Source organism: Nipponia nippon, unplaced genomic scaffold (assembly GCF_047370975.1).
Source record: "Nipponia nippon isolate SJK-2023a ecotype South Korea unplaced genomic scaffold, ASM4737097v1 scaffold_9, whole genome shotgun sequence".
In the NCBI taxonomy this organism is placed as follows: Eukaryota; Metazoa; Chordata; class Aves; order Pelecaniformes; family Threskiornithidae; genus Nipponia; species Nipponia nippon.
The window spans coordinates 42,531,568-42,547,394 of NW_028262413.1; the positions used below are offsets into that span (position 1 = coordinate 42,531,568).

Here is a 15,827-nt window from a genome sequence, read left to right on the forward strand (position 1 = left end):
GAGCTGAGAGGCAGGAGGCGAGAGCTGGCAAAGGCAACACTCAAGGGAAGCCTTCATGCCATCCGAGTGCTTCTTTCCATCCTCCAAAGTTGGTTAGGAGTAAAGCACAGAGGTAGCACATTGACCTCTTGTTGGCATCATGCATTGGGCCCATGGTTTGTAATGCAGTGTGAGGGCCCATATTGGATTTGGTACAACTCGTCTTAGCAGACAAAATAAAGAGAACCTGTAGTGAGCACAGGGCAAAATATCCAACTGTATAATGCAGATTTTACTGCAGTTTATGCTGTTTTCTGGCTGTTTGTTTTTCTTGGGCTCTCTAGCTCCCTGGGCTGCTCTTGCCTAAATGTGGCTCTTGCAGGCAAAAGAGATGGTGTCTTCCCAGGTTCTTTTTTAGGTGATGGGATCTACCCCAATCCAACAGAAAGCAGACTGCGCAAGGAAACTCTTCTGGGCTATGGGACTTTAAGGGGTTATGAACTGTTCTCTGGGATAAGCTGGGGAAAAACATTAAAGAGAAAACTAGAGAGAAGGATAATTCATATCGGATGATTCCAGATTCATTCCTGAGGAGTCCTGGTTTTCAAAACAGCCTAAGGGACAGAGGCACAAAACCACAGTAATGAGTGTGTTTTAATGTAGCTTATACCTTAGTAAATCAAAATGCAATTGTGAAACTGCAGGCTAGAAGGCTCTAAAGGGAGCATGACCACCAGAGCCTTAGCTAGCTGGAAACTGCAAGGGTGTGCAGCCTCTCTGGGTTGATTACATGGGCTTCTGCATCTTCAGGAAGAGATGCCAAGGTGTTTTACAGTCTGATCATGAAATAGTGCCAGTGCATGGGAGGGACAGAAAAGGTTGGCAGATTTGCAGTTGTTAACTTACCCCTGTTTTTCTGGTACGTACAGGCTCAGACAAACGACAGTGAATCAGATGCAGAAACCAAGAGAAGGCTTCAGAGATCATCTGGATCAGAAAGTGAGACTGATGATACTGATGATGAGAAGAGACCAAAGCGCAGGGGGCGTCCTCGAAGTGTTAGAAAAGATACTGTGGAAGGATTTACTGATGCTGAAATCAGGAGGTCAGTGCTGAGTGCAAGAGACACTTCAGAAAACAAATATAGAAATCCCACCTCCATACAGGTGGAGGAAACCCCAGATTAATCCAGGGGGTGTTCACCTCTAAGCACGTCAGTGGTTTAGGTGGAGCTGGTTCACTGGACCAGCTTCTGCACCTTTGTACAATTCAGTTTGCTCCCAGCTGATAACCTTAACGTTCAGGTCTATGCAAAATGGACTGGATTGTCTTTAGTCAGGCTGCAGTGAAGCTGGTACCTTCCTAAAATTAATCCTTGTTGTAACTGCCTTTCCTGGGCCAAGTGGATTGAGCTAATTCTGTATTACACGTGAGGTCTTAGATGCCATGAGATACAGAGCTGGAGAAGCCAAGGACTCTGGCCTTCCTGACATTCTTCTGGCGGTAGTCCTGCTGATTTAAGCTTTAAGTGAAAGACAAGCTCTGGGAAAATAACCCCATGAGAAGCACTGGGTCCCGTTGAGCCCAGCAGTTGTGTATCCTCTTCTGCACTGTGTCTCTGAAGTCAGCTGGGGGCTGAATTCCAGAGCATTATTTTCTTCTCGTATCTTCTAATTCTTGAGCCTTTCCCAAAGATCTTTGTCTTATGGCTCTGCCCAGATGTTCAGCCAAAGATGGAAAAGAGAGGGTTGTGAGTTTTCCTTGACTCTCTCCCTGTGTCTGAGTTGATGTATTTTTAAACAGGAGATGGTCAGACTTTTCGGATTGTGGTAGCTGCCCCATATCCAGCCTGAAACCATAAAGAAGGAAGGAGGTGGTGTGGTGTGAACTATAGCGGACGTTTAGGTTATTGTGATATAGCAGAAAGAAGCTGAAAGAGCACCAGATGAAAAAAAGAAGGGAAGAAATTAACTCATTTGAAAAATAATCTGTAGTTGAAGCCATTGGGTCTACTTCCAGCACAAGGCACTGTTCAGTTGCAGCAATGGCGTCTGACTTTTGCCCTAAAGTCATGTGTTAGCCATGGCAGTAATTTTCACAACAAAAATAAGACGTAAAAATAAATAGCAATCCTTGTCTGCAAACCTCTGTGATGGATTGCACCACATTTGGCTCCTCTGTGATGGGTTGTTACACTTATAGCCTGAGCGTTAAAATTACTAATGACGTTGATTTAATGCCTCTTTTCTCCTTGGAAAAATGAAGTTAATAATTATCAAGATGTTGGGAGCCAATGCTTTCTTTCGATTTTTTTTTTTTACACTACAGTTATGATGCTTTTTTTTTTCTTCATCTGTGAAACATCCAACATTCATCATAATGTTGTGTTCTTCTCCAGCTGAGGTCACAAAACTCTTTGTGGTGGCTAAGGGATTAGGCTTCCCAGTCCTGAGTGATGCTTAGCTAATCAGTGTGAAATGCAAGGTTGATAACTTGGCAGGCTGTAATTAATATGTTCAAGCGTATTTGTGATATTGGACCTACTTTTTTTTTTTTCCCTTAGGTTTATCAAGGCTTACAAGAAGTTTGGACTCCCTCTTGAACGGTAAGTCCCAACCTGGCCCTGCTCCAGAGGGTTATCACAGGGGGATGTTGTGTTTCTAAGCACGGCCATACACACATTGCTATAGGTGTTTGATACAACCTCCACGGACAGCACAAAGCCTTGCTATTGTGTGATCAGTAGCCCAAGCACTGCCATACAATCCCTCATGTCTCAGTTGATGGGCACTGACGAATCCTGGCCAAAAAGCAGCTAGAGCAGTAGAGGCGCCGGGCTGTACACAGCATCATCCTGTTGGCAAAGTCTGGCCCTTGGGGCATTTCCACTCTGCCTAGAAAGGAGAGAGAGCAGCTGTCTGAACAGCAAATGCTACCCAAAACGCTTGCCAAGCTTCTCTATGTATATTAGTTTCAAGACTGAATTCAGAGCATCTTTCTCAGCCTGCCGTATCCCTCTTGAAGAGAAGCGGGGAGAGACACACAGTGTCCTCGAGCATGGGTCTGCAGAGCCCTGCACAAGTTCTGTGCCCCAGCATAAGTGAGGGAAGAAGGGAGATGGGCACATGTGCTGGGTCTGGAAAGCTGTAGCTCTTGCTGAGGTCTTAGAGCTGAGGCAGGGATCCCTGCATATATTGTATGAGAAATGACTGGTTTTTCAGCTGGTTGTACTCTTCTGTTGTGAAACACAAGGCTTGTGTATGGGCCTTGACATTACTAATTTCAGCCAGGCAAAAGGGACAGCAGATGGCAGCTTTTGACCATCAAATGGAGTTAATATGGAACTGGAAAGGCATGAAGGAACACTGGACAGTCACAGAGGGTGCCTGTTGTGCCCAAGACAGACAATTTTCACCTTCGCTTTAATACTAAAAAATCCAAAGGATTGGATCAGTTATACAACATTAGCACTGTACTGCAGTTGTTAGACCTAAAAAAAAGACTAAAACTGTGTTGTTTCCTGCATGTAGCCCACTTGTGAAGGTTTCGTACTTTCATGCATATACAGCATTGACTACTAAAAGCTATGAAACCATTGCTCTGGAAGTGACTGGGAGCAGATATACTGTATCAAATACAAAACTTGCAATTTTTTTTCCCCTTTCCCAGGCTGGAGTGTATTGCCCGGGATGCTGAGCTGGTGGATAAGTCTGTGGCTGATCTGAAACGGTTAGGGGAACTCATCCACAATAGCTGTGTGTCAGCAATGCAAGAATATGAGGAGCAGCTGAAAGAAAATCCAAGCGAAGGTAAGCAAGAGGGTTGTGTGCTGCTGTTATGATGTTTTTGGGTGTGTTCCATGGAGCTGGTGAGAAACCATTCCCTCGCTGGACGGGGAGGCATGGCACATTGCAACTTAAAAGGAAAGAACAAGCACACACATCCCATCTATGTCAGGAAGCTCTTACCAACAGAAAGAAACCCCTGAGTCTTCTGCTCAGACTGGAAAGTGCCATTTGGGTCTGTTGGCTTCTGCTGAACATGAGTTTTTGTGGGGAGAGGCTGAAGTCATCACCTTATTTAATGCTGGGTCACAAGGCAAAGCAGATCATATTTTAACTGCTCCTAGGACTGGGAATCAAACTGGTGCTGTGTACTCCATGGTAAAGCTGGATCCACAGTTAGCACTTACCAGAGCTGGCATCATCAACCCGTCTTTGGCTGTTCTGTGCTGTTGGTTTGGAGATACAGGGGTCTGGGCTGGATTTCCCACTGGGTCTCTGCCTGTTGCAGCTGAACAAAGCTACTGAAGCAACAGCTCCAGTGTACTTAGATGTATTTTTAAGAAAATGATACTGGGAGGTATTTGGATTGCAGATCCAAGTGAGTTAGTGGAAAAAAAAACAAACTTATATTTTGGGCCTCCCTTAGCAGACAGACAGCCTTATGTTTAAATAAGAGGTTGCGGGAAGGACTTGATCTCTGTGTGTCTAAACATCTTTAGAGAAGCACTTCTTTTTTGTAAGAGTTCTCTTAGTTGCTATGTTTTGTTGTTCAGCAGGGAAAGGACCTGGAAAAAGAAGAGGTCCTACTATCAAGATTTCTGGTGTCCAAGTCAACGTGAAATCCATCATCCAGCATGAAGAGGAGTTTGAAATGCTGCATAAATCCATTCCCTCGGATCCAGAGGAAAGGAAGAAGTGAGTTTGGCTAAGCAGGCAATGCAGAAAGAGGCTCAGGGAATTTCGATTTTGTAGTGGAAAGAGAATAGCCTAGATATGTGGATTTGCTTTATCCTCTGCAGCATTAAAAGTAGCTCGTGTTTGAAATGCCTTCAGGTACCGCCTGACGTGCCGTGTCAAAGCTGCCCATTTTGATGTAGACTGGGGAGTGGAGGAGGATTCTCGCTTGTTAGTGGGAATTTACGAGCATGGTTATGGAAACTGGGAGCTAATTAAAACAGATCCGGAATTGAAGTTAACTGATAAGGTAGGTTGCTTTGCTTGTTGCTTGCATTGTGTCCATTGCAGTGTTCATAGAGAATACGTTTGATTTACTCCAGAAACAGATGTTTATGTTTGTAACCACTCCAAAAATAATAATAAATAATAATGAGGAAAACAGCAAACTCCATGGAATGTTGCATGCTTGATGGAAAGCAGAGTTGTGTTATTTGATTAGCAGTAAATTTTCTTTGAACAGTACCATATGAACCACACTGAAATGATGCAGGAGGAAAATGGTAATGCTGACATATGTGGTTACATGCACAGTATAGAGAGTGCATTGCATAATTGTGACTTGATATTTCCTTGAGCATCTCACAAGAAGCTGAGTCTGAATTTCTGTGTGGAAATAATTTTTCACAGATTTGACACTGCTTATGTCAAGACTGGTCTGTGTTAGCTTTGAGGGTATAGTTACATGACTGGCTATGGCAGCAGAGCCAGCTGGAAAGCCTCCATCTAGTTCCTCTCTTCCTCAGTCATTCCCATAAGAACTGTTTTTGGGGGCCATGTTGAAATGATCCAGGTTAAAAATAAGCCACCATCTGTTGTGTCAGCACAATGGAAGGAGAGCAAACTGCAACACAGGGCTGAGGAACATCGAGACTCTACACCAGCTTTGCTGCCAATATGCTGCTTTCCCATGACATCCCTGCTAGTGTTTGTGGCAAAGATTGGGCTGTGGCTGAGAGCCCTCCTACATGAAGTTCAGAAAGGCATTTTACAATGGAAACAATTGCCTGAGACACACCACCCAATTTCCAATGAAGTATGAAGCTAACTGTAGTTGGCCAGCTGAGATACCTCCTCCACAGAGTGGCACCTTGCAGCCTTGTTTTCCGCTAAAAATTCTGCATCTCTATCATTGCTGTAGCAATGTCTCAGGTTACCAAAGAGGATCAGCCTGCTGTGACAAGGCTGTCACAAACAAATCTGATATGTCAAGGAGAGAGGACTCAGTTTTGCAATATAAGGTCCCAAATATATTTTGCAAAGGGTTTTGGTTTTTTTCTTTTTGCACACTTAGAAGAAAGATTGTAGAGAATCTAGAGAGCTGCCTGGGGGTCCTTTCACTTCTGCAAAAGTGCTTGCTAGGAGCCTCGCTTTTGGCTAGACAGGGAGAGTCTGTGTGGGAGCTGGAAGAAATGCTTGAACCTTCTTGTTCCCCCAGAAGGCGCAGCATCTCCAACCCTTTGCTGGGCCTGGAAGGACTGCTTGCTAGTGTGTGTGTATCTTTTTTTCAAGGTTTCATAGATGCATGTGGGTGTTTTATTTTTTTCTTCTTTATCAAAGATCCTACCTGTTGAGACAGATAAGAAACCTCAGGGAAAGCAGCTCCAGACCCGAGTTGATTATCTACTGAAACTGCTGAAGAAAGATCTGGACAAGAAAGAAAACATGAAAGATGGGGAAGAGGTGAGATGTGTCTGCTTGGTTCTGGGGGTTTCAGGATGAGTGGTTGGCTGATGGCGGGGAGACAGCCTGTGTTCCCAGGTCACTGAACATCATCTACGTGAAAGAATATGGACTTGTCTGATTGCATTATGATACTGAAATGATAATTAGTAAGGGACAAGTAATTAATTATTATACTTATTGAAGGACTTAGGCTCATTCCTGCCAACCTGCAGGACATGCAGCTGTTTGTGAGATGTTCAGGAGATGGGGTATATCCCCAGGAAGTAGCTGTAGCTATTTTCTTGCCCTGACTTGTTGTGTTTGCACCAGGGCAAGCTAAAGAAGAGGAAACCACGAGTAAAGAAAGAGAACAAGGCTCCCAAAGTCAAAGATGAGCATGGGAATGAACTATCCTCTCCTCGACACTCAGACAACCAGTCAGAAGAAGGTGAAGTCAAGGTGAGTCAACGTGGTGGATAGTGGCTTTTCCAGGTTTCCCTGAGCTACGTTGTTACTGCAGAAACTCACTGTGAGAAGCACCCCTAGCAAATGCCCTGTGGAGTCAGGGGGCACTACGGAGTGCATTCCCACAGGAGACTCACAAAAACATATATACAGCTGTCAGGGTGAAAGAAGGACCTTTCCCACCCACTCTTTTAGGTTAGTGCTTTAAGTGTTTTGGGGGATCCCAGAATGGCCACACACATCCACATATTGACTTGGAGGAAAGGTTGTCTCAGGACAAAGTTTGTTGCCCTTAGAAAGGAGAGAAAGAAAAATTGTTTCCCTTTCCTTTTCAGTACGTCAGCCAGTGGTGAAGCTGGAGTTTACCAAGGTCATGCTGTTGCTTAGAAAACCTCCTGTCTTTGAGTGGTTTGGCTTGTAGTCTAAGGCTTTTTGTTCATGTGCTGATCAGTATCTACCTTAGGGGCTGTGCGTTCCTGAGCACAGCTGGCATAGGAAAGCAGTGCTTATCTACAGTTTGCCAGCTAGTTACAGATTGGGGCTTGTCTGTTTTTTATACTCTTTTGTCAATGGTTGGGTGGATTGCAGCTGGTTAAGCAGGGCTTGCTGTCTGGTTAAAGAGGTGTGAGGGCAAATTTGGATGGACCTCAAAAATTGCCTGTGTTTCAAGGATGTAAGTTTTATGGAAGAAAGTGTACATGAGGTGAGGGGCTCCAACTTTGACTGTGCTGTGACTGATTTTCTAGGAGGATGGCTTGGAAAAGAGCCCAGTGAAAAAGAAGCAGAAGAAGAAAGAGAACAAAGAGAACAAGGAAAAACAGACAACCACTAAGAAAGAAAAGGAAAGCGATAAAGAGAAAAAGAAGACAAAAGACAAGAAAGAGAAGGTATGTGGTACCCTCAGGAGCAGTTTAAGAGGAAAGTCTCTGAGCAGAAGGGCAAGCTATGAGACTTATGATTCATTAAAGGCCCTCTGTGAAGAGACATCAATGAAGCACTGTGGGGTGAGGTGGTACCCCTTTTTCAGCCCTCCTGAATTCTTATTGTGATGAATTGCAATAAAAAGTAGAAAAGGCAATATATCCTAAAGCTTGATGGAATGCGAGCAAAAAGGAAGAGATTTTTGTCAGACTGCCTTTAAAGCACAGCTGTCCCTGTGACAGCGATATGGCCAAATAGCTGATGTTAAGGAAGAAAAGGAGAAAGAGCCTGGAGCACTCAGATCAAAGTTCTGTTCAGCTGTGATTTATCACAGGGTTGGCAGCTTGTTGTCTGTATTCCCCTCTAATTTAAACTCACCCCAAATAACCCAGCTGTCCACACCATCAAGCTGTAAGTTGTCCTTGTCACTGTTCAGGACTCACCAGAATGAGTGTTTCAACATCAATGGTATGTTGTGGCCTAAAATGTCCCTTGAATTTTGGGTACAACTGCCCTGAGGCTGGATTCAAATTGGAAGAGGGGTAAAAGCTTCTATAATAATGACCTGAAGTACCTGTCCAAGGAACAGGTATGTACTGCCTGCCCAGTGTGTTTGACACTGAGGTCGTAAGTGCAAACGAAGAAGCTTTGTTGCATATGTAGGGGAAAGTTTGCTTTCCAGTGATTTTTGGTATGACTTTGATTCTAAAGGGCTTTGACTGCAGAGAAGTCATATAAGTCAAATTTACACTAACAGGCCATGATTTGAGGTTGCTTTCCAGAGAGTCTGAGAGCTAGTGACATCACATGAAGTTGCAGATCCTTGTAGACACGAGACGACTATGAGCTCTGTCCTTTGCAAGGGACATATATTCTTTAGCTTAATCTCTTTTCCAAGTCTTCAATGTTGTTTTTTCTCTCCATGAGTATGGACATTGTATTCATGGCCAAAATGTTGGCTCTGATTTCTCTCTACTCCCTCAGGGATGATGTAAAGCTAAATAGAGGCACTGCAGCTAAACAGTTTGAGATCTTGGGAGGAAAGCTGTAGGAGCAGTGCCCGGGGTTTAACAACTGCCAGTAACAATAGTGTGGAGGTTGTTAGTTGGATCACTTGGGATCCTGCAGTCTGGCTCATCATGTGATGTGTGTAATTTGTCCTTGTAAAGCCTAAAAGTGGTGAAGCCAAATCTGGAAGTAAAGGGAAGAGATCGCAAGGTCCCGTCCACATTACAGCAGGGAGTGAACCGATCCCCATTGGAGAAGATGAGGACGATGATCTGGACCAAGAAACATTCAGCATAGTGAGTATTTTCCTCGGGAGATGGGAGGGCAGCGGCAGAGAGCTCAGCAAGGCAGCTGGGGTTTGCTTGCATGTTATCGAAGGACATGTTTTGGGTGTCAAGGTGTGAGCCCCCTCATAGTGCCCCACAGTGATTTCCTCCAGCCAGTCTGAGAGCATGGCAGAACAACCCTGTACGAGAGTTGTCCACTGGCCTCCTCGGTGCCTACCAGCTGGCTGCTGTAAATGGCACTTCAGCTGCAAGAAACTTCAAAGCTCTTCCAGCTCCTGATTCTCACCAAGCAATTGCACTGTTAAAAGGTTCAGATAACCCTCTTCAAAATTCAGCTTTGTGTGAGGGCACATTATCCCCTCTCTCTGCCAGGGATGCCAGCCAGGCTACAGGAGGGCAGCATGTCACCAGAGCATGCAGAAGGGCTCTCTTCTTCATCTGCTAAGTTCCCACCGCTCATTTGACAGCCCTGGATAACAGAACACCCTGCAGCCTTATGTGGCAGTCTCTCTCTCCTGTAGAAGCCAAGGAGCCATTGGGGCTCTTCCAGGCAGAGAAATACAGGAGTTTTGAGGGTGACCTTGTATAGCTGTAGGATGTACAGAGTTGTCTGAGCTGTAAGCACTTCCCTAGCTGTGTAAATGCTCTTGCAGCAAAATATGCCTGCAAGAGCATGTTTGCTGCAAAAGCTTGTTGTAAAATTAGCCTTTTTAGTAAAGTTGCCATGACAGGCTCTCCTTGGCCTGACTTGCACAGGGAAACGCTGAAATATCAGTTTTTAAAAACAGTTCTCTAAATTAAAAGCTGTGTACTCCCTGCAGGTCCTGTGTTATTTTTGTCTGTTTTTTTTCTTTAACTTTCCCTCTGTGGTGCATGAAAGGTCCAGTCAGGCAGTAGAAACCTGTCTGATTTACTGTCTGTGCACCGTGTTGATGCACACAGACAAAAAAGATGGTGCTTTCATCTTATGGCTTCCAGTTTTGGTGAAAGCGATAGATTAAAGTGACGGGGATGGGCAGGGAGGCTATTGAGTGAGCGCTCATTCAGCTGGGGCTGTTGGTTCAGCCTGTCAGTGCTCGGTTACGCTTCCCTGCCTGCCGTGGGATCAGTGCGAGAGCAGACTGTGTGCAGTTATGGTTTGCAAAGCAAATTGTTCCCCTCTAAAGGGGGGGTCAGTGGAGATGGTGAGACTCATCTTTCCCTGATTATTTTCTGCAGCATGTCTAACAAATTGCTGTTTTTATAGCTGATTTCTCTTTGCCTAATGGTCAGATAAAGCTAATATCTCATGCTAATGAACTTCTTCCAGCTCTGTCTGATTAACAAGGGAACAGTGTAGAGCCCTGTGCCAAATGAATCACTTTCTGCTCTCTATTGTTTTTCCAAGTGCAAAGAAAGGATGAGACCAGTGAAAAAAGCACTGAAGCAACTCGATAAGCCTGATAAGGGATTGACGGTTCAAGAACAGCTGGAGCACACACGCAACTGCCTCCTAAAAATTGGGGACCGCATCTCTGAGTGCCTTAAAGCCTACACTGACCAGGATCATATCAAGCTATGGAGAAGGTAAGGGATCATTTTGTTTTCTTTGGCTGGTCTATGATATTTAAAAATGGTAATCAGAGGCTGCTGGGTTTTATGTGGATGAGTGTGCCATTTGTCTTTTATTTAACCTGTGAAGTCTTGCATTCTCTAGCCCACTCAGTCCTTGACCAGTCTCAGGTGACGGCTTTGTCTGCAAGTTGTGCTGGTTTCATTTAAATTGATTTCAGAGCTAGTTTAGATAAACCAGTGCAAACCTCTTTATTTTATTTTGAAGAACTTGGTTCTTGCTCTCCTGATCATCCTGTCCTGAGCAGGGTTGAGACTTATCCAGAGAGGGTAGAACTGATTTGGTGTTGGTTTGAAAGCAGATGGCAGTTAAACTGCTGATGTAGCAATTAACAGAAAATGTTCATGTCCTCCTAGGAACCTATGGATATTTGTGTCAAAATTCACAGAATTTGATGCCAGAAAACTGCACAAACTCTACAAGATGGCTCATAAGAAAAGATCGCAGGAAGAGGAGGTGAGATCTGAAGTGCCTTCCCTCCGGTTGCTGTCTTTAAAACTTGTTGCACTTGAAGTGTCAATACTTTCTGTCCCTTATCCTGGGCTTTCTTTATTGTTACTGACATTTTCTTAGCATCTAAACAGTCCTGGTTGCGTTTGCCTCCTCTTCGGTGTGGCATTTCTCCTCTCAGCCAACAACACTGGCCACTTTGTCCTGGCTGTTCTGACCATTGCTTGGTGTGGCACGTTGTGTTGAGTTGACTTTTTGAGTGAAAAGCCTGGGAGTGCTGCCCTGTAGAGGTAGCACGTAGAAGCAGAGACGCGTGGGGCAGAACTGCGCCTGTCCTCCACCACACTTGTACTGTTGCCATTCATACCACGCGTGGGCACGGTTGATCCACAAAGCCTTCACAAAGAGGTGGGTGGCCCACAGCGTGGGGAGTGTCCAGACAAATCCAGAGCCTGACAGATGAGGCCATTGCTCACATACCCTAAACCTTTTGGTGGAAGAGCAGTTGAGCTGTAACCCTCTCTTGCACCTTGCAGGAACAAAAGAAGAAGGAGGACATGTCCAGCATGAAGAAGCCATTCCGCCCAGAGCCTTCAGGCTCCAGCCGCGATTCTGTGATGTCCCAGTCTCACGTGCCTCACAATCCTCATTCCCAGAAGATCCACCTGCCCCCTTCCCACACCCAGCAGCAGATGCACGGGCACCCGCGTGACAACTACGGCCATCCAAACAAGAGACATTTCAGCAACACAGGTGAGCACTGGCAAGCCAGGAGAACCATCCCTTCTAACCTGTTTGCTCTTGGACACAAATCCTTCTGGGGCTTGCGGCCGGGCAGGTTTAAAGGTGATGGGATGGAACATATATTATCACTGTACTTATTGCTGGACTAGAAAACATGATGATATAGTGATAAAAAGAGTGTAAGAACAGGACAGAATAAGATTTGCTAGAATAACGACAAAGAAATTCGAAGAATAAAATTGGGGCCACATCGTTTAGAGAGGAGAAGGTTAAAGGGGCACAGGAATAGTTATCATTTTTTTGAGAATTCGGCAAAGTAATGGGCTTAAACTAAAGTAAGAAAGACACTTACTGGTGCTTTCCGCATTGCAGACCGAGGAGAATGGCAGAGGGATCGAAAGTTCAACTACGGTGGCAACAGCAACCAGATGTGGGGTGGGGAGCGGCATCACCAGTATGAGCAGCACTGGTACAAGGACCACCACTACGGGGATCGGCGATCTCGTGGAGAGCCCCACCGGAGCTCTGGGAACTACAGACCAAATAACCTCTCCCGTAAGAGGCCATACGAACAGTACAACAGTGACAGAGACCACAGAGGCCACCGAGATTATTACGACAGGTAATTAATTCCCTTTCATCTCAGAAAGGCTGGGAGGAGTTTGCAACGATGCGCCCGGCTGCGGTGGCCAGGCTTTCCTTGGGGAACTGATCTCCATCCGTTCATTTTCTCTCTGCAGGCACCACCACGATTCCAAGCGTCGACGATCCGATGAGTTCAGGCCTCAGAACTACCACCAGCAGGATTTCCGACGGATGTCTGATCACAGGCCACCCATGGGATACCATGGCCAAGGACCTTCGGACCACTACCGGTCCTTCCACACAGACAAATCGGGAGATTACAAACAGCCTCTCCCTCCACCTCACCCTGCAGTGTCGGACCCTCGCTCGCCCCCCTCTCAGAAATCCCCCCACGATTCCAAGTCACCTCTCGATCACAGGTCACCTCTGGATAGGTCGTTAGAACAGAAAAACAATCCAGATTATAACTGGAACATTCGGAAAACATAAAGTGACTGAGAGGGGGAAAGCGCACGTCTGAAATACTTGGTTTGATGCAACAGTGGCTGGTTTCTCCAAGCCAGCAACCAGAAACTCTGAACATGCTGCTATCATCTTGCTGGGTCAAGGAGGATTTTGGGGGAGCAGGTGGAGGAAGATTTTCCCTAGCTCTCGTTTCTGGTTTGGATTCCCGTTTCCTTTCCCCTCTTCTACCATTGAATGCTGGAACCAGCCTTGCTGCCTCATTCTTTGTTTTATTTTTGTTTTCCCCAGTCCGATGGACCCAAGGGAATTTTCCCCAGCCAGTGTTTCCCCAAACCGAGAAGGCGGATTGATGCTGCTTAGGATTGTGCAGAAGGCTGTGTGCCTGCTCTGACTTGATGTTACGTGACAGATGCTGCTTTGGGATTGGGGATAAACTGGTTGGGCTGGGCTTTGTGTGTAACCAGCATAGGCCAATGGGAGGATATTCAAGGAGGGACAGGAGAGTCCCTCAGCAGCCAAGCTTGGGTGAAAGAGGGACTTGACATCCCTGTAGAGTGACTCCAAAGGAGCTGGAGCCATGCTGGTGACAATCCATCGCTTTTCTGGCCGCATTATCATTTTCATGTGTTTATCCATTTCAAGAAACTGGCTCTGCTTTGAGTGCTGTTGTGTCTCTTGCAACAGAAGAGGTGCAGGGCATTCTTCTCCCACCTCAGGGCTGGAACTGGCAAATCTTGACTCCGGGAGGGTTCGGGATGTGTGGAGGAAAAAAAAAAAAAAAAAGACAGACTTCCTTAGCAAAGGCATAGTTCACTTCTAACCAGTAGGAAAGAAATTGGGGTGAGAACAGTATTTCCCAGTGGACAGGGCTCAGGAATTCATAACAAAACTCCTCTTCTCTTCTGACATGGACAGCTTGCATGGTGATGCTGACTGGGAGCTGCAAGGTCAAAAGGCAGCTCTGGGCATCTAGGGATCCTGGAGCTCCTAACCTCCCTGTCACTGAAGTGCTCTAGTCTTTGGGCAAGTCATTTCTCTCTGCGCTTCACAAAACAGTGATTAGAAACCTTTACTGCAACCAAAGGATAAGGGGTGGTAGGGCAGAGTTAAATAGGAATCCAGTGGACTGATCACTGTTCAGCGAACGGTCGGTCACGTTCCTGCCACCGTTCCAGCTGTCAGCAGTAACCCTGAATTGCTAAAAGTACCTGCGCTGAACGACCTTCTGTCTGTCTGAATTGGAAATGTGCCTAGGGACTTAGCACATAAGTGAGCAGGGAGAGAATAAGGAATTCGGGACTAGGTCCTTAAAAATCCTTGGAGCAAATGTCTTAAGAGCCCAGCATGGCAGAGGGAAAAGAGGATTCTGCAGCCCAGCTCAGTGGACTTCAGAGCAAACACTCCTCCAAGTATTTGAGCCACAGCATACGATGCAGGACGGTGTCCAGCCTGGAGACTGTGGTGTGGTGAGAGGGGTTGCACACAGATTGCTGGCCAGAAGTAGCTTGGGTGATTATTTTTCAGGTCCTAGATCTTTATTCTTAGAGTCACATCCCTGGAGACCACAAAGCTCTCCCAACAGCTGGGCTGCCCAGAGCGTGGTGCCTGGGGATGCCTCATCTCCTGGAGCTCAGTGTTAAAGACCAGGCTGTTCCAGACTCCTCCTCTTGGTGGGGGACAGAAGCTGGGCCTCCTATTAAGATGCCAGTATCTGACCCTAATAAGCTGTGATGTCCTTTCCCAAAAAGACTGAAGGGAGATGGGTGTTCAGGGCTGGCCTCCTGACTCCAGCCAGCGCCTCAGAAGGCGCACACAAACTGACACTAATACCCCCGTGTCCCCCCTCCACGCAGTGCGTCCCTTGAAATCCACTGGTGTCACTCACTCCTTTCTGCGCCCGCTGCTTTAACGGGACACGTGGGAAGTGTTTTGCTCCCCTTTTGTTTTTATTTTGCAAGATTTACATTACAAGCAGGGCAATTTTGCTTCCTTAGGGGGGAACCGGTACGGGCAATGCTGTACTGCTCCGAGAAGGTGTTACACTTGTGTTTACCTGTGCAGGAGGAGGTGAAGGCAAGTCTTCCAGAGTCCCCCTTGGAGCTGCCGGGCGACGGGAGGTGTTGAGAGAGCGTGTTTCCACTGCGTTTCTCACTAAGCTGTGATTGCAGGCGCGCTTGCTGTGATATTCAACAAAGAGGTCCTTTCTTTTCAGAGGTATTAGCTTTTAATGTGAAAAATGGAAGAAACCTCAGAGGGGCAAAGGGAATTGCTCTTTGTGTTCACCAAGTGGTGCTATCGTGATGGAATGTTTGTGCCATACACTTGTAGCAAAAGGCAATACTGGCCAGACCAGTGTTACGGTTGGTGCAGGAAAACTTTGAACCCCAGCAAGAGGCTTTTTCTGTGTCCAGACATGGGTGTTTCTGCTCGTCCCAGGTATGAGGTTGGTTGGGGTTTCCTTCTTGTGCAACAGCAAAAGCTTTACCCATATCCACCAAAGAGCTGTCGCCACTGTCACGTTAGCCTGATAGTGAAGTCACATAGTTTTGTTCGCTTGTGGTGGGTGGGTCTTCACTGGGTTTGGCTTTAATGAAGCTGGAGAACTAGCTTTGCGCGAAAGTCCTCCCCAAGCACACGCACGCACGTATTTTATGTCCCCTCGACAGGGACCATAACCAGACACAGTCACTTGGATGTGAGTGGGATCCGAGGGGACAGGTCCACAGCCATAAACTCCACTGCGGTGTTTGTGTCAACATCTGGTACAGCTCTTCCTTCCAAACCAGCTGTGGGATTCCCTCTAGCCTCTTGCAGGAAAAAGTAGCAACTTGCTGGGTTTTTATTTAAAAAAAAAAAAAGTTTTTCAGCCTGGCCCCTTTGGAAATGGTGTAAAGTTATGAATTCACA

The 15,827-nt window shown here is 46.1% G+C and overlaps 1 protein-coding gene across 14 annotated transcripts in view; it reads left to right on the plus strand.

The window, feature by feature from the left end:
• The window catches only part of CHD2 (chromodomain helicase DNA binding protein 2), a 70,481-nt gene extending 57,301 nt beyond the window's left edge, over window positions 1–13,180 (plus strand). For 12 of the 14 annotated variants that reach the window (XM_087744368.1, XM_087744369.1, XM_087744367.1 and 9 more), the window contains 14 exons: window positions 909–1,084; window positions 2,543–2,584; window positions 3,649–3,788; window positions 4,538–4,679; window positions 4,818–4,968; window positions 6,279–6,401; window positions 6,714–6,842; window positions 7,595–7,735; window positions 8,939–9,073; window positions 10,452–10,630; window positions 11,033–11,132; window positions 11,663–11,879; window positions 12,243–12,492; window positions 12,611–13,180. In XM_087744368.1, the coding sequence (XP_087600494.1) occupies window positions 909–1,084; window positions 2,543–2,584; window positions 3,649–3,788; window positions 4,538–4,679; window positions 4,818–4,968; window positions 6,279–6,401; window positions 6,714–6,842; window positions 7,595–7,735; window positions 8,939–9,073; window positions 10,452–10,630; window positions 11,033–11,132; window positions 11,663–11,879; window positions 12,243–12,492; window positions 12,611–12,944 (2,259 nt within the window). In that variant the 3' untranslated portion in view covers window positions 12,945–13,180. The remainder of the gene's footprint in view (window positions 1–908; window positions 1,085–2,542; window positions 2,585–3,648; window positions 3,789–4,537; window positions 4,680–4,817; window positions 4,969–6,278; window positions 6,402–6,713; window positions 6,843–7,594; window positions 7,736–8,938; window positions 9,074–10,451; window positions 10,631–11,032; window positions 11,133–11,662; window positions 11,880–12,242; window positions 12,493–12,610) is intronic. The other 2 variants (XM_087744372.1, XM_087744366.1) reach the window with 1 other exon arrangement.
• The last annotated feature ends 2,647 nt before the right edge of the window (window positions 13,181–15,827 follow it).